The 15,193-nt window shown below is 42.2% G+C and overlaps 1 protein-coding gene across 1 annotated transcript; it reads left to right on the top strand.

Moving 5' to 3' along the window:
* Positions 1-1,230: 1,230 nt before the first annotated feature.
* TRAF1 (TNF receptor associated factor 1) lies at positions 1,231-14,829 on the top strand. The gene is made up of 10 exons (XM_031046510.2): positions 1,231-1,439; positions 3,017-3,101; positions 6,466-6,564; positions 7,732-7,893; positions 10,500-10,571; positions 10,756-10,821; positions 11,514-11,951; positions 12,448-12,625; positions 13,216-13,364; positions 13,656-14,829. The coding sequence occupies exons 1-10, from the start codon at positions 1,231-1,233 to the stop codon at positions 13,872-13,874; spliced, it is 1,677 nt and encodes a 558-aa protein (XP_030902370.2). The 3' UTR covers positions 13,875-14,829.
* The last annotated feature ends 364 nt before the right edge of the window (positions 14,830-15,193 follow it).

Here is a 15,193-nt window from a genome sequence, read left to right as displayed (position 1 = left end):
GCGCACGGGGCTGGGAGTGCCCGGCTCCATCCGCCCTGCGGAGCCGGCGATGGGGAGGGATGGAGGGAGGGAGGGTGTCCGCCGAGCCGGGGCTGCGGCTCCGCTCCCTGCCCTCCGCTGCCGTTCTACCGAGCGGTATCGGTATGACCCACCCGTGCGGGTGCTCCAGCGCCGGCCCGTCTGCCCCGTCCTCACCTCGGCACCGACCCATGACAGCTTCCTTAACGCGCAGGTGCACGTTTGGTGTTGCTGGTTTTATGGTTCTTGGCAGACTGGGAAGCTCCCTGTCAAATACCTGGAGAGCCCAAAGGAACTGGCTAAGCTAGGCTGCAGAAAGTGCTGTTTGCTCAAAAAAGAGTGTTTTAAATGCAGGGTGTGTCCTACCCACCGCTGCAGCTCTGCCTGGCCTGGTGCAAGCAGGCTTGCTTCTATTTGTAGAGACCTGTCAGTCAATATTACTTTTGATAATACTGAGAGAGGTTATTGTGTGTCAGTACTGTTGTAGGAAAAAAGAGATTTATAAAGGCATTATTATGATCAAACTGCACCAGGTCCCCAGGTGAAAACCTTTCCTGGACTTTCCAAGCAACTATGAAGACGCCAGGATCAGTTTTTGTTCCATTTCACCCACACAGCTCTTGTAACCAAAACCAATACTGAACACACGTGATGTGTGCCTCAAGGTATACCTGCTAAGAGCCAAGGGTTAAGCTTTTTGTGGACTTAAGAGTTGTTTCATTTCACCACTAGTTATATGACTTCAGAAAGGTCACTGTGAACTCATTTGCTCAGTTCCTCCATCTATGAAGTGTGATCACAGATTTGGGCTGCTGGGATTTGAAGGTGGTTGGGGATTTACTCTACAGGAAACACTTCTGTGTGACTTGGACTGATGGGATTGTAGCTCTGAGATAGTGGCTATATTTACTTCATCTTTCTGCGCACTAAAAAACCCTGGAAAGAAAACCCCAACCCTTCATTTTAATACACTGTCAATTTTCATGTTGTGTTTGAGGGAAATTTTAAGTCTGTACAGTAATTTCCTGCTGGTACCTATTCAAACCCCACTGTGACATTTAGTCATGCATGTCAGCTACAGGCTCAATTAAACAGGTCACTAGACTGCAGCACAGGTTTGCAGCTGTTATGTTCTCTCACCTCAAAGTGGGCCTGTTTCTGCTTGTTTGAACACCAATTCTTTTCCTTCCCTTTGACAGTAGGTTACTTCAGATGGCTGAGAAAACAAGCAGAGGCCCACAGGATAGCCCTGTCTCATCTCCTGATGAAAATGAATTTCCTTCTGGATACCCCACTAACATATGTGAGGATGTGCCTGATCAGAAGTACCTGTGCAGCAACTGCAATAACATTCTGAAGAAGGCCCTGCAGACGCTCTGTGGGCACAGGTACTGCTCAGCCTGCCTCGCCTGGATTGCACGGTAGGTCCTTGGGGTGCTGCCATGGCTGAAAGTGCTCCTGAGAGCTGTGTTGTGCTGGGTAGATGACCCTGTGGCTACCTGGCCCACAGTCATTTCACTGTCTGGAAGTACTACCTGCAGGGGACTGCAGGGTACTCTCTACCTCATTCTTTCCAGTATGGAAGTGTGGGGAAGGCTGGATTTCTGGGCTTGCAGTGTGAGAGAATGATTCTGATTTAGCCTTGAAGAACTCATACAAGGATGAGTTACTGCTTCCGTGGGACGTTACAGTCCTTTGATAAGTGATGTTATAGGATTTTAATAAATGTTATCTTGGAGTTTTATTTGTAGTAACTCAGCTGGGTCAGTACATGTTAAGATGCTGCTGCTCTTAGTGACGAACAATGACAGCCAATGTTCAGGACAACCTAAAAAGCCAGGAGCTGGGAGGGGATTTGCTTTGTTTGATTAGTTGCTTCTATCCTGCCTTTTCTTGCACAATTACACTTTGATCCAAATGCTGTGGAAAAGGGTATGTCTGCCTGAAACTGTAGTACAATTCCATGGATTTGAGCTGACTTCAGCTTTGATGTATTGGAAAACAGCAGCTGTCAAGATTCAGTGACTGGCTGAGTACGTGTAAGGCCTGTTACTGTGCTTCCTCAGGGATTTGTTAGTAAGCTGTTTGTGTTTGTCAATACATGCAGTCTTAGCTCTGGTCACAGTGTGGGGCACACAGAAAGCTGAGTCAGTGCACTGGCCACGTTGTGATTTAAAGATCAATGTGTAGTAATGTAAAAATGTGTTGAAATTAATGTATTTGACCAACTTTTGTAAATCCATTACTGTAAATACAGAACAAAGCTCCATAATGAAGTAGCATAACCCATAAATTCCAAAAACTGTCAGCAGAACAGAGCTAGAATTGTTCTATCTTCCCACTAGTCTTACTGCACAAAGGGGGAACTGCCTCAAAGGATCTGATTAGTGCAGTTTGAAAGCAGTTGTGCTCTGTTCAGATGGATGCTTTTCTTATGGCTTCTTGATCTGTGTTAGTTCGTTATTAGCTAATAACACTGTGCTAATAGCACTGGCAGTGCAGTACATCTCTAGTAAAGCTGTATTTTTGCTTTTCCTTTATGAAACTCTGTGGTAAGTATTTTGAGAGGAGATAGAAACCTTTTTAGCTGCAGTGGGATGTTGACTGTCTAGAACTCAATTCTGTACTGGTTTTATGATCACTTTGTGATGTGAAGTCTATGCATCTATCTGGAGAAAATGTGTTTTCTGTTCTAAAAGACTTTAGTTTTCATGTTACCTTTTCCACAAGGTGTTTTTGCATAATTCATGAAATAAATAGGTTTGCATCTTTATTTATTTTTTCCAATCTTATTTTGCTGAAATACAGATAAGATTTATGGGCCTAGTCATGAGGAACAGAAAAGCAGAGTGGTTTTGACATCACAATATTAAAAAAGGACTATGGATTTTGAGTGGAGGTTACAATGTCCATCACTTTGTGTCAGTGTCTATACAATGACCTCCTAAACCACAGCACACAGACTGATTGTTAGTGCATTCTTCTTTCTTTTTGCCAGAAACAATAAAAATGCAATTTGCCAGAAATGTAAAGAGGAAGATCCCAGCACTTCCAGTGAGGGAAGTCTGTTGGCAGAAGAAAGGGTGAGTTGTAGTTCACTAATTTATCATTAAATGTTCTGTGATCTACTCTGTAGTCATCGTTGGCCCACACTGCAGGAGGGAATAATAGAAAATGTGTTAGCAACTGATAGTTACACATTTTATTTTATGCTTTAGTCATCTGGATTTCCCAGGTTTTGACTTAAGGAGGTATAATGGCAGCCTTAGGACTTCCAAAGCCTGCCAGGTTCTGCAACATAAAATCCCACACACTTCCATAGGATTAATTTTTTATTGTCTCAAAGTAACCAGTGCTTTCCTACTTGTAATAATACATCTTAGCTGTTACTTACTATCCTTAGTGGATTTTCCAGTCTCATGATTCTCTGTACCCTTCAAACATATTACCAAACTTGCAGGTGGAGCATCCCTAAGGAGAGAAGAGTATCAGATAGGGGCTGAATTGCCTAGAAAGTATTTGACAGCCAGAGTATCTGGAGGAAATAGTGGAAAACACAGAGCTGACTATAATGATTGATCAAAACTAGGCACAGGCAAATGTTTCATCTATACTTTCACTGTGCAGATCTTTTCTGCTTTTGTGTGATTTTCCAGACAGATTGCTGCACTATTCGATATCCTGAATACAAACTGGGCCATAATATCCAGTCTCAGCTGATCTTTTTTCCTCCTTTCTGATTATGTGCAGGAATATGAAGAGGCACACATTCTGTCTGAATGTGTTAGGGAAAAATGGAAGTAAATAGGCAGTGAGGTGAAAGATGAAGTTTGGGAAGTGGCTGCAGCAAAATAATGAAGCTGGAGTTAATAGTGAATAGCACAGAAAAAATCCTCAATCCTGCAATAAATTTCCCAGTGACAAATTTAATGCATAATGTAACCAAAACCGGGTACAGTTAAACCCTTATGAACTTCTTGTTCCATGTTAACTCTCAGTTCTCTTATAACTCTAGGATTTCTCTGCTGCGGGATTCTCACAGGGTCTGCTGGGTCTTTCTGCACAATCTGTGGGTGGGTGGTTGTAAACAGGGCCCCATTCTTGCAAGCTGATCTGCCTGATCAGATTCTTATGCCCGCCTGAGTGTCCAGACAAAGTCAATCACCACGAAGGCATGAGGATCTGCCTGTGTAGATCAACTTACAGCAAGTTGTCTGAGTTTGTAAACAACATGAATAATAGCAGCTTTATTCGTAATATCTATTCCTGACAATCTCTGCTTAACTTTGCTGTGGGTTTGTTTAATGTTTATTGCCCATGCTGTTTACATGTTTATATTTAAAATATGATACCTACACAAGGAAAAGAAAGGCTTTATCAGGATGTGTGTTTGCCTTAGTTTATCTGATGATCTATTTCTGTAGTCTCTTCCATCCCTCCATCTTACACTTTTGACTTATAATCCCTTCCTATATATTTCTATGATTTATAATCCCTTCAACATTACTTCAAGTCTTATCATGGTGCTGTTCATCAGTATCAACCGTTGAGCGTCTTCATCTGTCAGTACAATCAGTTAGAGGAGTAGGGCATCACACCCTGGCTGCTGACATTCATGGGCCTGGCTTAGAGGTCAGTGCCCTAGTTTAAACTGGACACAAATCACTCTGTGGCTCTCCCCTCTCTGTCTGTGGTTAGAGCAGCCATAGTTCCCGGTTCAGCTGCAGAGGGCCAGCTTTAGCTGGAGAGAAAAAAAACCCCACTGGATTTATCCTGGAAAGCTTTTGGTCAGATTGGTCTGTTTGCTAACTTGTTCCTACCTGATGGTCCTGACCACATGAGCTGTAGACCAGTCCTGCCTTAGCTAGAAGCCATAAGACCCACACTGTGTGGGTCAGAGTGCCAAGGAGAAGTGCATATGGTAGTAGATTTTGGATGGGACATGGCAGGGGACCTCCACTTGTGTGACAAGCAGGACTGGGCAGGTATGCGTGCCATGACAGCCACCCATGGTCAACATCAGCAGCACCTCCACCAGCATCTTCCTTTGAAGCAGAGAAAATGAAAAAAGGGAGATGTGCAACTGCAATACATCAAATCAGATATGTTTCTGTTGCCTTCTGTTTGACCCAGAGCACTTTTATGTCCCCAAGAGTCATCTCAATTACTGTATGAATGTCTGACTCAGGTCTCTAAAGGAGTTCTGTACAGACTTGGGTTCCCAGAGGTTTGGGTGAATATTTCAAAGCAGTCACCTGTGCAGATGAAAGAAGAGATGAGGATTTCCTTCCTTGTTTTCCACCTGAGTAGTGTCCATAATGATTTAACAACCACAAGTGTGAACCAAGAAGCACAGGGAATGCACGTAGGAGTAAGAGACACATGCACTGCTGGGACTGTCCCTGTAGTTAAATATATTTTAAATTATCTATTTTGTAATGTCAGGAAATTCCTGGAGTTTTTCTCTTATGACACAGGGGGAAAAGCCACCATGTGCCTGGTGACTTGACTCATTTTACTTTGATTTTGCTCATAACTTAGATGGTCCTGACCAGGAATGTTGAAGCTGATGATTTTATTTATTTGTTTTAGCTCACTTGGAGGAATTGCAGTCACTTGACTGCATCATTTGTAAATCCTTTCCTTCCTCTATTTGCAAAGGTTCCCTCTGCCCAGTTCTTGCCTTCTCTGTGTTGGAAAATCTGCAGTCCTCTCCGTTGTGTACTTAACCAAGAGAGCATCTAAAACCATGCCATTAACTTTAGCAGTGCTTGTTCTTGTGTCAGTGTGCCTATTTTGATTGTGCAAGTTGTACTGTTTGCAGTGTGTAGTGTTTCATAATTTACATAAGAATTGTACATTTTTTCATGGTTAACATAGCAAAAACAATCTAAGTAGTGCAAAAAACCCCACTCACATATGGTTTACATTTCTTTAGTGCACAGTGCCATAGTAAATAGAAACAGCCATGGCCTGAGCAATGTATTCTCACTGCAGAACAGTCTCATGTCTTCTGTGCAGCACGTTTAGGAGGTGTTAATGACCCCAGTAATGAAATGCATTCATTAAGAGTGGCACATGGCAGCACCCTACAGTTAGGGTCCTGTCAGCACATTCATTGCATGTGATAGATTTCAGGCTTCTATGAAAAGGAACTTAAAATAATGGCTGTAGTTGGCTAGGGATATTTTCAATAAATTTGTATTACATCAAACAGTTTAATTTTGAACTGTAAGAAAGAAATTATTCAACAAATATTTGGGCTTCTGCTGCACAAAGATGGACTTGCTGGGTTAGAGAGCTTTATGGCAGTATAGCAAAAGTAAAAGAAATAAGGGATTTATCAAGATCTAAGATTTTAACACAGTCACCTCATTCCCATGTCAGAAATGCATTGAGGAGCACCTTCTGACCAATGCTTCTTTCCTTACTGTGCTTCCTTTCCAGGCATTTGGTGATGCTGCTATTAATAAAGAGATTTCTGAACTGAGAGTACACTGTGTGACCCTGGGATGCAGCTGGTCTGGTATCATGAAAAACTTCGAAGTATGTTTAAAGGCAGTTTATTTAAATGCACTCTGACTTGAATGGGGACAGGAGGACAATGAAACCAGGTTCTCAGCAAACACATATCAGTGTAACATCAGTAGAATCAACCAAAGCACCAGGATTTATACCAACAGAGTACCTAAAAAATGTGCCATTAACTTTAGTAGGCCTTAGACCAAATTGAGAAGAGACTGATGAGAAATGCCCCAGGTAAATAGGTGTGGGAAGAGAGGGTCTTTCTGCATTTGTAGTCTGCTATGTACCTCATGTAACTGTGAGAAGCAGCTGAGGTGCTGCTGCCTTTTCTTTGCTAATTATGAACAAATTTTCTGTGCGACTGTATTCATCTTTAAGGAAAAATCTACCCACTTAGCTTCATAGTTCTGAGAATTAGAACCCCTCTCAGCATGAATACATGGCAAAATTGGTTTGAGAGTTGGGTGTGTGATTGAAATTGGCATTTCTGAGCCAGGTATGTAGGGGACAGCCATCTCCCTGTAAAGACAAAATCAGTAACAGAGATCAGAGTAAATAGTTCTTATTGGAAGACTGTGTAGACCTACTGGATATAGTTATGAAAGAAGTAATGCTGATATTTTTCCTTGTTGAGATGAGATGATGCAAATAGTGTAAAGGAAATGTTTCAAGAGTTATTTTGAGTATAGTTATATACAACAATAACAATTGTTGCACAGAAGGTGTCAGACGCTATGCAGAGATGTCAGCAGACTAACCACATGCCAGAGCATGATGGTCTCAGTGGTCAAAAAAACCCTCAAAACCTCTCCAAAACCACCTTAGAAAAAAACCCAGGCTAAAAGTTAGGGATCCTCTAATATGATTAAAAAAGCTGGGACCAGGGTCATGTTATTTTCAAACACAAGCATTGGAGAAAGACAGTTCAAGGGAGACCTCGTATTTGAGATCAGCAAATATTGTTGGTTGGTTGGTTTGGGGATTTTTTAAATTAAGAATTAACAAGAAAGCCCCAATAGTATAGGTGATTTTTTCACCAATAATCTTAGTAACATCATGGAGTGGGGACTTTACCCAAGCTTAAAAGAAACACAAAGCAGAATGTTTCTAGGCTGGCAGAATGGAGACTGTTTAAAGGTGAATGTGTATCTGCAGTTTACATTTTGGTTTATGACTTTCTATTTCCAGGAGCATCAGAGTTTATGTGAATATGCTTTAATCCCCTGTCACACTGGTTGTGGACACATGGTGATGAGAAAGAAACTTGCAGATCATTTGGAAAATGGATGTGTTAATAACGTGACAACGTGTCAGAGGTGTAAGAAGAGCTTATCCAGTAGTGAATACCAAGTAAGATCATTTCTCCCTTTCAAATGAGGGCTCTGTATTAATGCCTTAAATAATCTATCATGACATTTTTCATCCCCTGCTACTGCACTTGGAGAATATTTAGTTTTCCTGAGTTTGCTAGATTTTCCATGCATGTGTTGGAGGGAAAAATGAGCTGTATTTGGTAGTCAGCTTGCGATGTTACAAGAGAGACGAAAATATCTGTGTGCTCATCCTGGGCTTGGCAGCCCATGTTTTAACTCCTGTCTTGAAGCATGTGTCCCGCTACCAGGTAGGTAAGAATCAGAAGAACACAAGTGATGGGAAGCAGTCTTGAAAGTGGCTGGAGTTTTATTTGAACTAAAACTGCCCACAGATTTGTAAGGCAGGCTTTTGTCACATAGTATTTCTATGAGATACGTTCAAGTGTACCTCACCAGATGAGCAGCAGTGTCCATTATAGATCAGGAAGAGCACACTGGATCTGCTGCAAATTGCTCAGTGACTGTTTAAACATATTTAGCTTCTATTTTTTATGTTTAAGTTGTGTTTTCCACTGTTGCCACAGGGACCTGCAAAATGAATTTGCATATACCCTGTATGTATACAGCCTGAAGTTAATAGTAGTGGGTAGCTTTGCATGTCATAACCATCACCAATTTATGCCTTTTCAAATACTGAACTGTGAGATTTACTCAACATGGAGGTAACAGTCCTTCTGGGATAGGAATAAAACATGTTTCTTGGGAAGCTTTTGCATGTGCTCTTCATAGCTTATTAACCCTTACAGAAAGAGAAGAATATAGGGATCCCAACACATTTTACCAGTGCTAAATCCAGTGTATGTTTCAGAGAGACAGTAAATACCAGAAGGTGGCAACCCTTAATCCCTTACTTCTGTGAGTGCCGTAGCAGGTTCGAGAAGGAAACCTGAGCTGCCTGATGTTCCCTGGGCACCCTGTCTTTACAGAGGTCTGTGATGCTGCAGATCCACCTCAGAGGGCTTAATTTTCCTGCTATGAAGAGCTGTTTTCCTCCCACTCATTCAGTTAGCTAACATCTAATTAAGTTTTTGGCTGGGAAACCTTGGCAACCAAGCAGGGGATTGGCCTTGAGATGTTGATTTTTCTCTGCTTCCCTTAGTATTTGTGAAACTGGAATTTTGCTGGTTGCCTGATGTGCTTTATTAAATTTGTAGTTACTTGACATAAGAATTGTGTGTATTCTACAATCTTCTGGGATCACACAGTAAGTTTTGGGCACTGCTCTCGCTCTCTCCATCTTCACCAATCAGTTATTGATCTTGTGATTTCTGTATTTCCATATTCTAAAGGAATGTCTCACCAGCCCCTTTCCCCCTCAAGGAATCAGTGATCTGAAGGAATCAAATAGTAGAAAGGAAGAAAATAAAGGCTTACTTTGTGCAATAGTTAAGACAGAGTATTAAAAATGAGTTAGAGAGTGACAAAAGCCTGTGGCTGCATTTAGGAGGATAGAAAGAGAAACCTCAGCGCTCTTTGCAGGGGAGACTTCAAGGTTGTTGGAATGGCTTTATCAAAAACTTCTGAGCTGCTATAGGAAATGTACTGGTGTGCAAAGGCATTTATAAAGATTAAAGACAGCCCCACCTATGGATTTGAATGCTGACAGCCGTTGTGTTCAATGCACGTATTACACTTGTGTGAACCGATGGCAGGAGGATTATTTTACCCTTCTTGGAGCCAGAAATGGCAGGAAGTCTCATGTTAGAGGTAATGCATTTTGCATTAGCACATCGTGATGGAAAATTTGGATTCCAGCCTTCAAGATGGTAAAAAGCAGGATGCAGGAAGGGTCTGCACATTAAACAAACTGGAAGTCAATGCAAGAAGACTTTATGTTTGGGTTTCCTGTATATTTGCTTTTTGTTCTGTATCCACCTACGTGTCATCGCATACATGTGTACATGTGTGCATGTGCATATAGCTACTGGGCAGGACTTGTACATTGCCAGTCTTGTATCAAATTCACCAGAGTGACCTTGCAAAGCATCTGTAAGCAGTTTCCAAGAGCTCTGGGCCCCATAAGCAAAAGATCACACTGTGTACTTCCACTTAACAGGTATTGCATCTGGAGACCCGTCACTGAACATGCCTGTGGGGCTGAGAAGTAAATTAATCAGCTTAGAGGCTTAGCTTGAGAAGCCTCTGAGCCTGCAGTTCGTTGTGCAGGGGACAGCAGCACCACTCTAAGCAGATGTGCTTTAGTCCCAGATTTCTGAACATTACTTCCTCTAAAAAGAAGCCAGAGAACTCTGCAACTATGGCACAGTGAGGCCCCAGGCAGGCACTCTCTGGACAGGGATTCTGCACTTTGTGCTGTGGAGCTCACAGTGCTCCTGAGGAAATTATCCTTCTTTTCTTTCCTCTTCCTTAAGCCCACACCTTCCAGGAAGAAAGCAAGAAACTTATTGTAAGCTTTTTCTCCCATAACATGAAGTTCCTGTAGAAAAGCCTCCCACATCCCCAAGTTTCTGTAAAACAGGAATAACATTCCAAAGCACAAGCTTTGTTTCAGAGACTCCTAAATAACGATGCTCAGTGATTTTAATAATATACCAAATTCTTTTCTTCTTGTTTTCACAACAGGAACATTCATGTGAAGGCAGTTTATGTAAGGAACAAACCCATGTGCAAACAGAAACACCATCAAGAGAAAAGGTAGGTTAAAGATGAGTGAATTTTCAAAGGTGGTTGGGTGCTGTAAGCTGTGGTAATGCCTTGACTTGATTTAACTTGATTTATAGCTCCTGGGATTGCGGCCTACTTGTTTGTAAGTAAATAAAAGAATCCCTTTAAACTGGTATTTGATTGTTTGCTTTGCTTCTCTGTTTTCTCTCAACAGAACTGCTCTACACCCTCAGTCAACAAGGATGGCTGTCGCTTCTCTGAGGTCGGCTGTTCATTCAGGGTGAGTGACAACGGCTGCCTTCAGAAAGGTCTCCAATGGTGCACAACAGCACTGTGCCTTTGGTCTGACCAGCTTTTGTGTTCTGGATAGTAGATATATAAATTGATTTAGATAGATCTTTAAGAAAAGAGGGAAAGTCTACCCACTTTTAGTAGAACAGCAGAGGAGAGACTGGAGCTGCCATGTTTACACGGTTCAGCCAATGAAACTCTGTATCCTGCACTGTACATTCACTTCAGCTAAAGATAGATATTTATTACAATTCTGATGGTTTATCATATACATTTTAGATATTCCTTTCAGGGTAACATCTCTCAAAACAGCAAAGAATCTTTGCATTTTAGTTGGCATCTGTTGCCTTGTCTCATCTTTTGTGGTCAGTATATATATTAAATACTGGTATATATAAGAATCTTGCTGGGACTCTGCCTGGAATCCTCTTTAATCCAGAAATTGTAGGTAATTGTTTTCTTTTCATGTAGCTTGTGTACACATGTGAACACGTAGCCTAAATGAGAGGGCTCCTCTCACCATGACTCCTTTGAGAATTGACTGAAATGTAGCTGGACCTGTACCTTGCAGTTCTTCCATCTTTGTCTCTCCCAAGAAATTGAAGTGAACATTGCTTGATTTGGCTGCAGGTCAGTTATGCTGGTTGTACAGAGTGTACTGACAGTGTCATCTTCTCACAGGGAAGCAAAGAGAAGGTAAAGGATCATGAGAGAACTGCAGTTGGAGCCCACATGCTGCTTCTGCTGCAGCACATAAAGCAACTGAAGGCAAGCTTGTGCATTGCTGCCAAAGCTGCAAATGGTTACATCCCACAGACAGAGCTGAGAGTGAATGGTGCAGGAAAAAGCATCCCTGATCTGCAGATCCCAGCAGGGCTGGAAACCCGTGGGGATGTGGAAGAAGATTGTTTTCCTGAATCTTCCGTTTCTCAAGAGGAATCTGCTCTGCAGCAACTTGTGAGGGAGAAAGTGATTTCTGAGCTAGAAAATAAGCTACAAGTGTTTGAGAATATTGTGGCAGTCCTCAATAAAGAGGTGGAGATCTCCAGCCTGGAAATCGTGGCCTTTCGGAGACAGAGTGAACTTGATCAAAATATGATACGAGGCCTTGAACTGAAGGTAAATAGTTATGATAAGCATTGTTTGTGTGCTTGTTCTATAGATAACAAGCATTTACACATACCAGTGAGAGGTGGTGTAGAGATAGGACAGGGATGAACACAGGAATTTGAGCTGTGAAGTGTTAAGTTCTGAACACATCTGCGGGATCCTTTTGGAGCTTTGGGTACATTTTCAAATGGACATCTCTTAATATTTGTCATCCAGATCCACATTTAGGTACCTAGATACTCCTGAGAGTTTTGAACATTCAGAGTTTGCTGTGATCCGGTTGTGAGCAAGCAAGACAGTTGCTTGATGCTCCTAAGGATGCATTATTCCTGGAGGACCAACCAACTATCTGTCCAGTTTGCTTTCATTTTGACACATAACTGTTGCTTAAAAAGAAATCAGAGGAGACCCTTCAGGACAAAAGGGCTCCAGAAAGATTCTGCTACTTCTGTAGCACAACAACCTGGAGAGCAGAACTGACTGCAGGCTGATTTGTTTCTTCTAGATTGCAGAGTTGCACCGGTGTCTGACGCAGAAGGACGCAGGCCTGAGCAGCCTTCATAAGAGTCTTCTGTTCTCTGAGCAAGCTTCCTATGATGGGGTCTTTCTGTGGAAAATAACAGACGTTGGCAGGAAGTTACAAGACTCTGTGACTGGAAGAACAGTCAGTTTGTATTCACCAGGTAAAACACATGATGTGTATGTGTGTTAGCAAAAACTAGTCCTTTAGAAAAGCTACTTCTTTCTCTACAATGATGCTTCTTCCTGCTCGTGTGGACAGGAAGTTCTTTAACTCCTTAAACTAAGACACTGTCTATGCAAAGACCTCATGCTTTCCTGCGTGTAGTTCAGGGCAGTTGTGATGTGCTCTTCCAGAGTGTTGTGTTCTGGTCTGGGCTTTCACATTGCATTTTGCCCACCCTGCAGCCTCTTGCAGTGACATCTGCTGGATCCCTCTCGTGTAACCCAGAGCCTGGTGCCTGATGGTACCCAGTGGCTTTCTGCTGCAGTTCTCTCCCATGTGAGAAGTAATTTGATTAGATAAAATATGCTTGCAGTGGCTAATAACGGGTAATTTTCACTGAGGCACTAAAAGCACTCCAGCCACTGGATTTTCATTGCTTATAATCTCCAGGGTGTACTGATACGTCTGTTCTCATCTCTGTGATAGCAAAATACATAATAGACCATCTTTTCCCATATGCCAGAACACTCATTATATCCTTTTCTTTCCCCAAAGGACACTTTACTAATAAAGTGTTCTGATTTTCAGCTTTCTACACTGCAAAATATGGCTACAAGGTATGTCTGAGGGTGTATCTGAATGGGGATGGGACAGGAAAAGGAACCCACATGTCCCTGTTCTTTGTTGTCATGAAAGGAGACTACGATGCTTTACTCTCATGGCCTTTCAGGAACAAGGTAAGAGGGGCAACCTTTTATATCTCTACCAAGAAATAATTCCTTTTACTTAATATAATATAATTTAATTTTATAGGTGACAGAGTTTTAAATCCTTCACCTGAGAACTGTTACAATTTCCCCTGTTGAGAGTAACTGACCTTGCAGCTTGTGAAACATCCATTATCATTTGTATTTAACTATCGATAGAGCATCCAGCTGCTTTTGCAGCATGTTTGCACTTCTGCCTCTGCTGTTTTCCAGTTTATTTTTCAGTTCAATAACTCATCATTTCCACGTTCTGTTTTTCAGGTTACATTTATGTTGCTTGACCAAAACAACAGGGAGCACGTTATTGATGCGTTTCGCCCAGACTTGACTTCTGCTTCATTTCAGAGACCAGTGAATGATATGAATATTGCAAGTGGCTGTCCCATGTTTCTCCCTTTGTTCAAATTACAGTCACCTAAATATGCCTATGTGAAGGAAGACACACTTTTCCTTAAATGCATTGTCGAAACAAATCATTAAATCTTGAAACACGGGTGTCTGGTAAAACACCCACTGAATTTCATTAGTTTACAAGGAAACCAAAACATCAGCTTGAGACCTTGTATTAGTTTTCACGCGCACAGATAATCCAGAGAGCCCAAGCCTGAATCCCTGAACCCATTCACATCAGCTGAATATCTGCCTGCTAGAGTTAGCTACAGCTGAGCATGCCCAGTACTTTGCTCATGGATACTGGAAATGAGAACTGTGATTATTTCATCAAAACAGCCAATATTCCCGGTGTAGGTGTATGTTACAGTCACACACACCCTGCAGATGCACTTGAGGAAAGAAGCACTATACTTTCTCACACCTGGCCCAGATGTGGGTGTCATTCTGTTGGTAGTGGGCAGAGAGAGCAGCCAGAGCTCCCTTCCAGCACCCTGGGGTTGGGAGGTTTCAGAAGCTGAGCTTTCCCTATCCTCCCCCGGCTGTGCAGCTCCATTCCCAGGAGGCACAGTGCTGGCTGGCAGCCCTGGTGTGGGATTCTGCCTGTTCCTCCACCAGGGACATGGGTAGATTCCTTCCCCTAAGGCACTGATTGGGTGTCTCTGTGCTTATTGGTGACCTTGAAAGCAGTGAGTTGTGGATAGCATTTGTAACTGGAGTTGATACCAGATGATTTATGTCTTGCTATTTATTTTAGATCTATATTTATGTGCTCTGTAAAGAGATGTCCTATTGCATCAGCAATCAGTGACCACATTGCACTGTGCCTTGGGGAAATCACCTCTTGTATTTCCAAAGGAGTCGTTTGACTTTCCCATTTCAGATTTGGAGCTCTGAGGGCTGGTAACCCCAGGGAAGTTCAGAGCCAGGCCAAGCAGTGTAAGGACCCCTCAGTAGCTCCATTTTCAAGTGTTCAGTCACTTCCTGGACCTTCAAGGCAAGTGACTTAGTAGAAAATACTGATTTTATTTTTTACTGCTTTATTATTTTTATGTCTAATTCTTATCACATGCTGAAATAGAACTGTTAGACATGTGTTTGTCTTTTTTATTATTATCTTAAAATAGAAGTGAGGAATGAATAATTTTACTCTTTTTTTTAATGAGGAAATCAAACTTGGAAATCATGCTTGGACTGCATCAAAAGGAGTATGTCTGACAGGTCAAGGGAGGGGATTCTCTCCCTCTGCTCCACTCTGGTGAGTCCCTTCTGCAGTCCTGCATCCAGCTCTGGAGCCAGGCGGAGAGAGCTGGGCTGGCTCAGCCTGGAGAAGAGAAGGCTCCTGAAGGGGAGACCTGAGAGCAGCTCCAGTGCCTAAAGGGGCTACAGGAAACCTGGAGAGGGGCTTT

Source organism: Melopsittacus undulatus, chromosome 11 (genome assembly GCF_012275295.1).
Source record: "Melopsittacus undulatus isolate bMelUnd1 chromosome 11, bMelUnd1.mat.Z, whole genome shotgun sequence".
NCBI classification, from domain to species: domain Eukaryota; kingdom Metazoa; phylum Chordata; class Aves; order Psittaciformes; family Psittaculidae; genus Melopsittacus; species Melopsittacus undulatus.
Note: the sequence above shows the minus strand (reverse complement) of the source record. Positions and strands in the feature narration are given on the sequence as shown.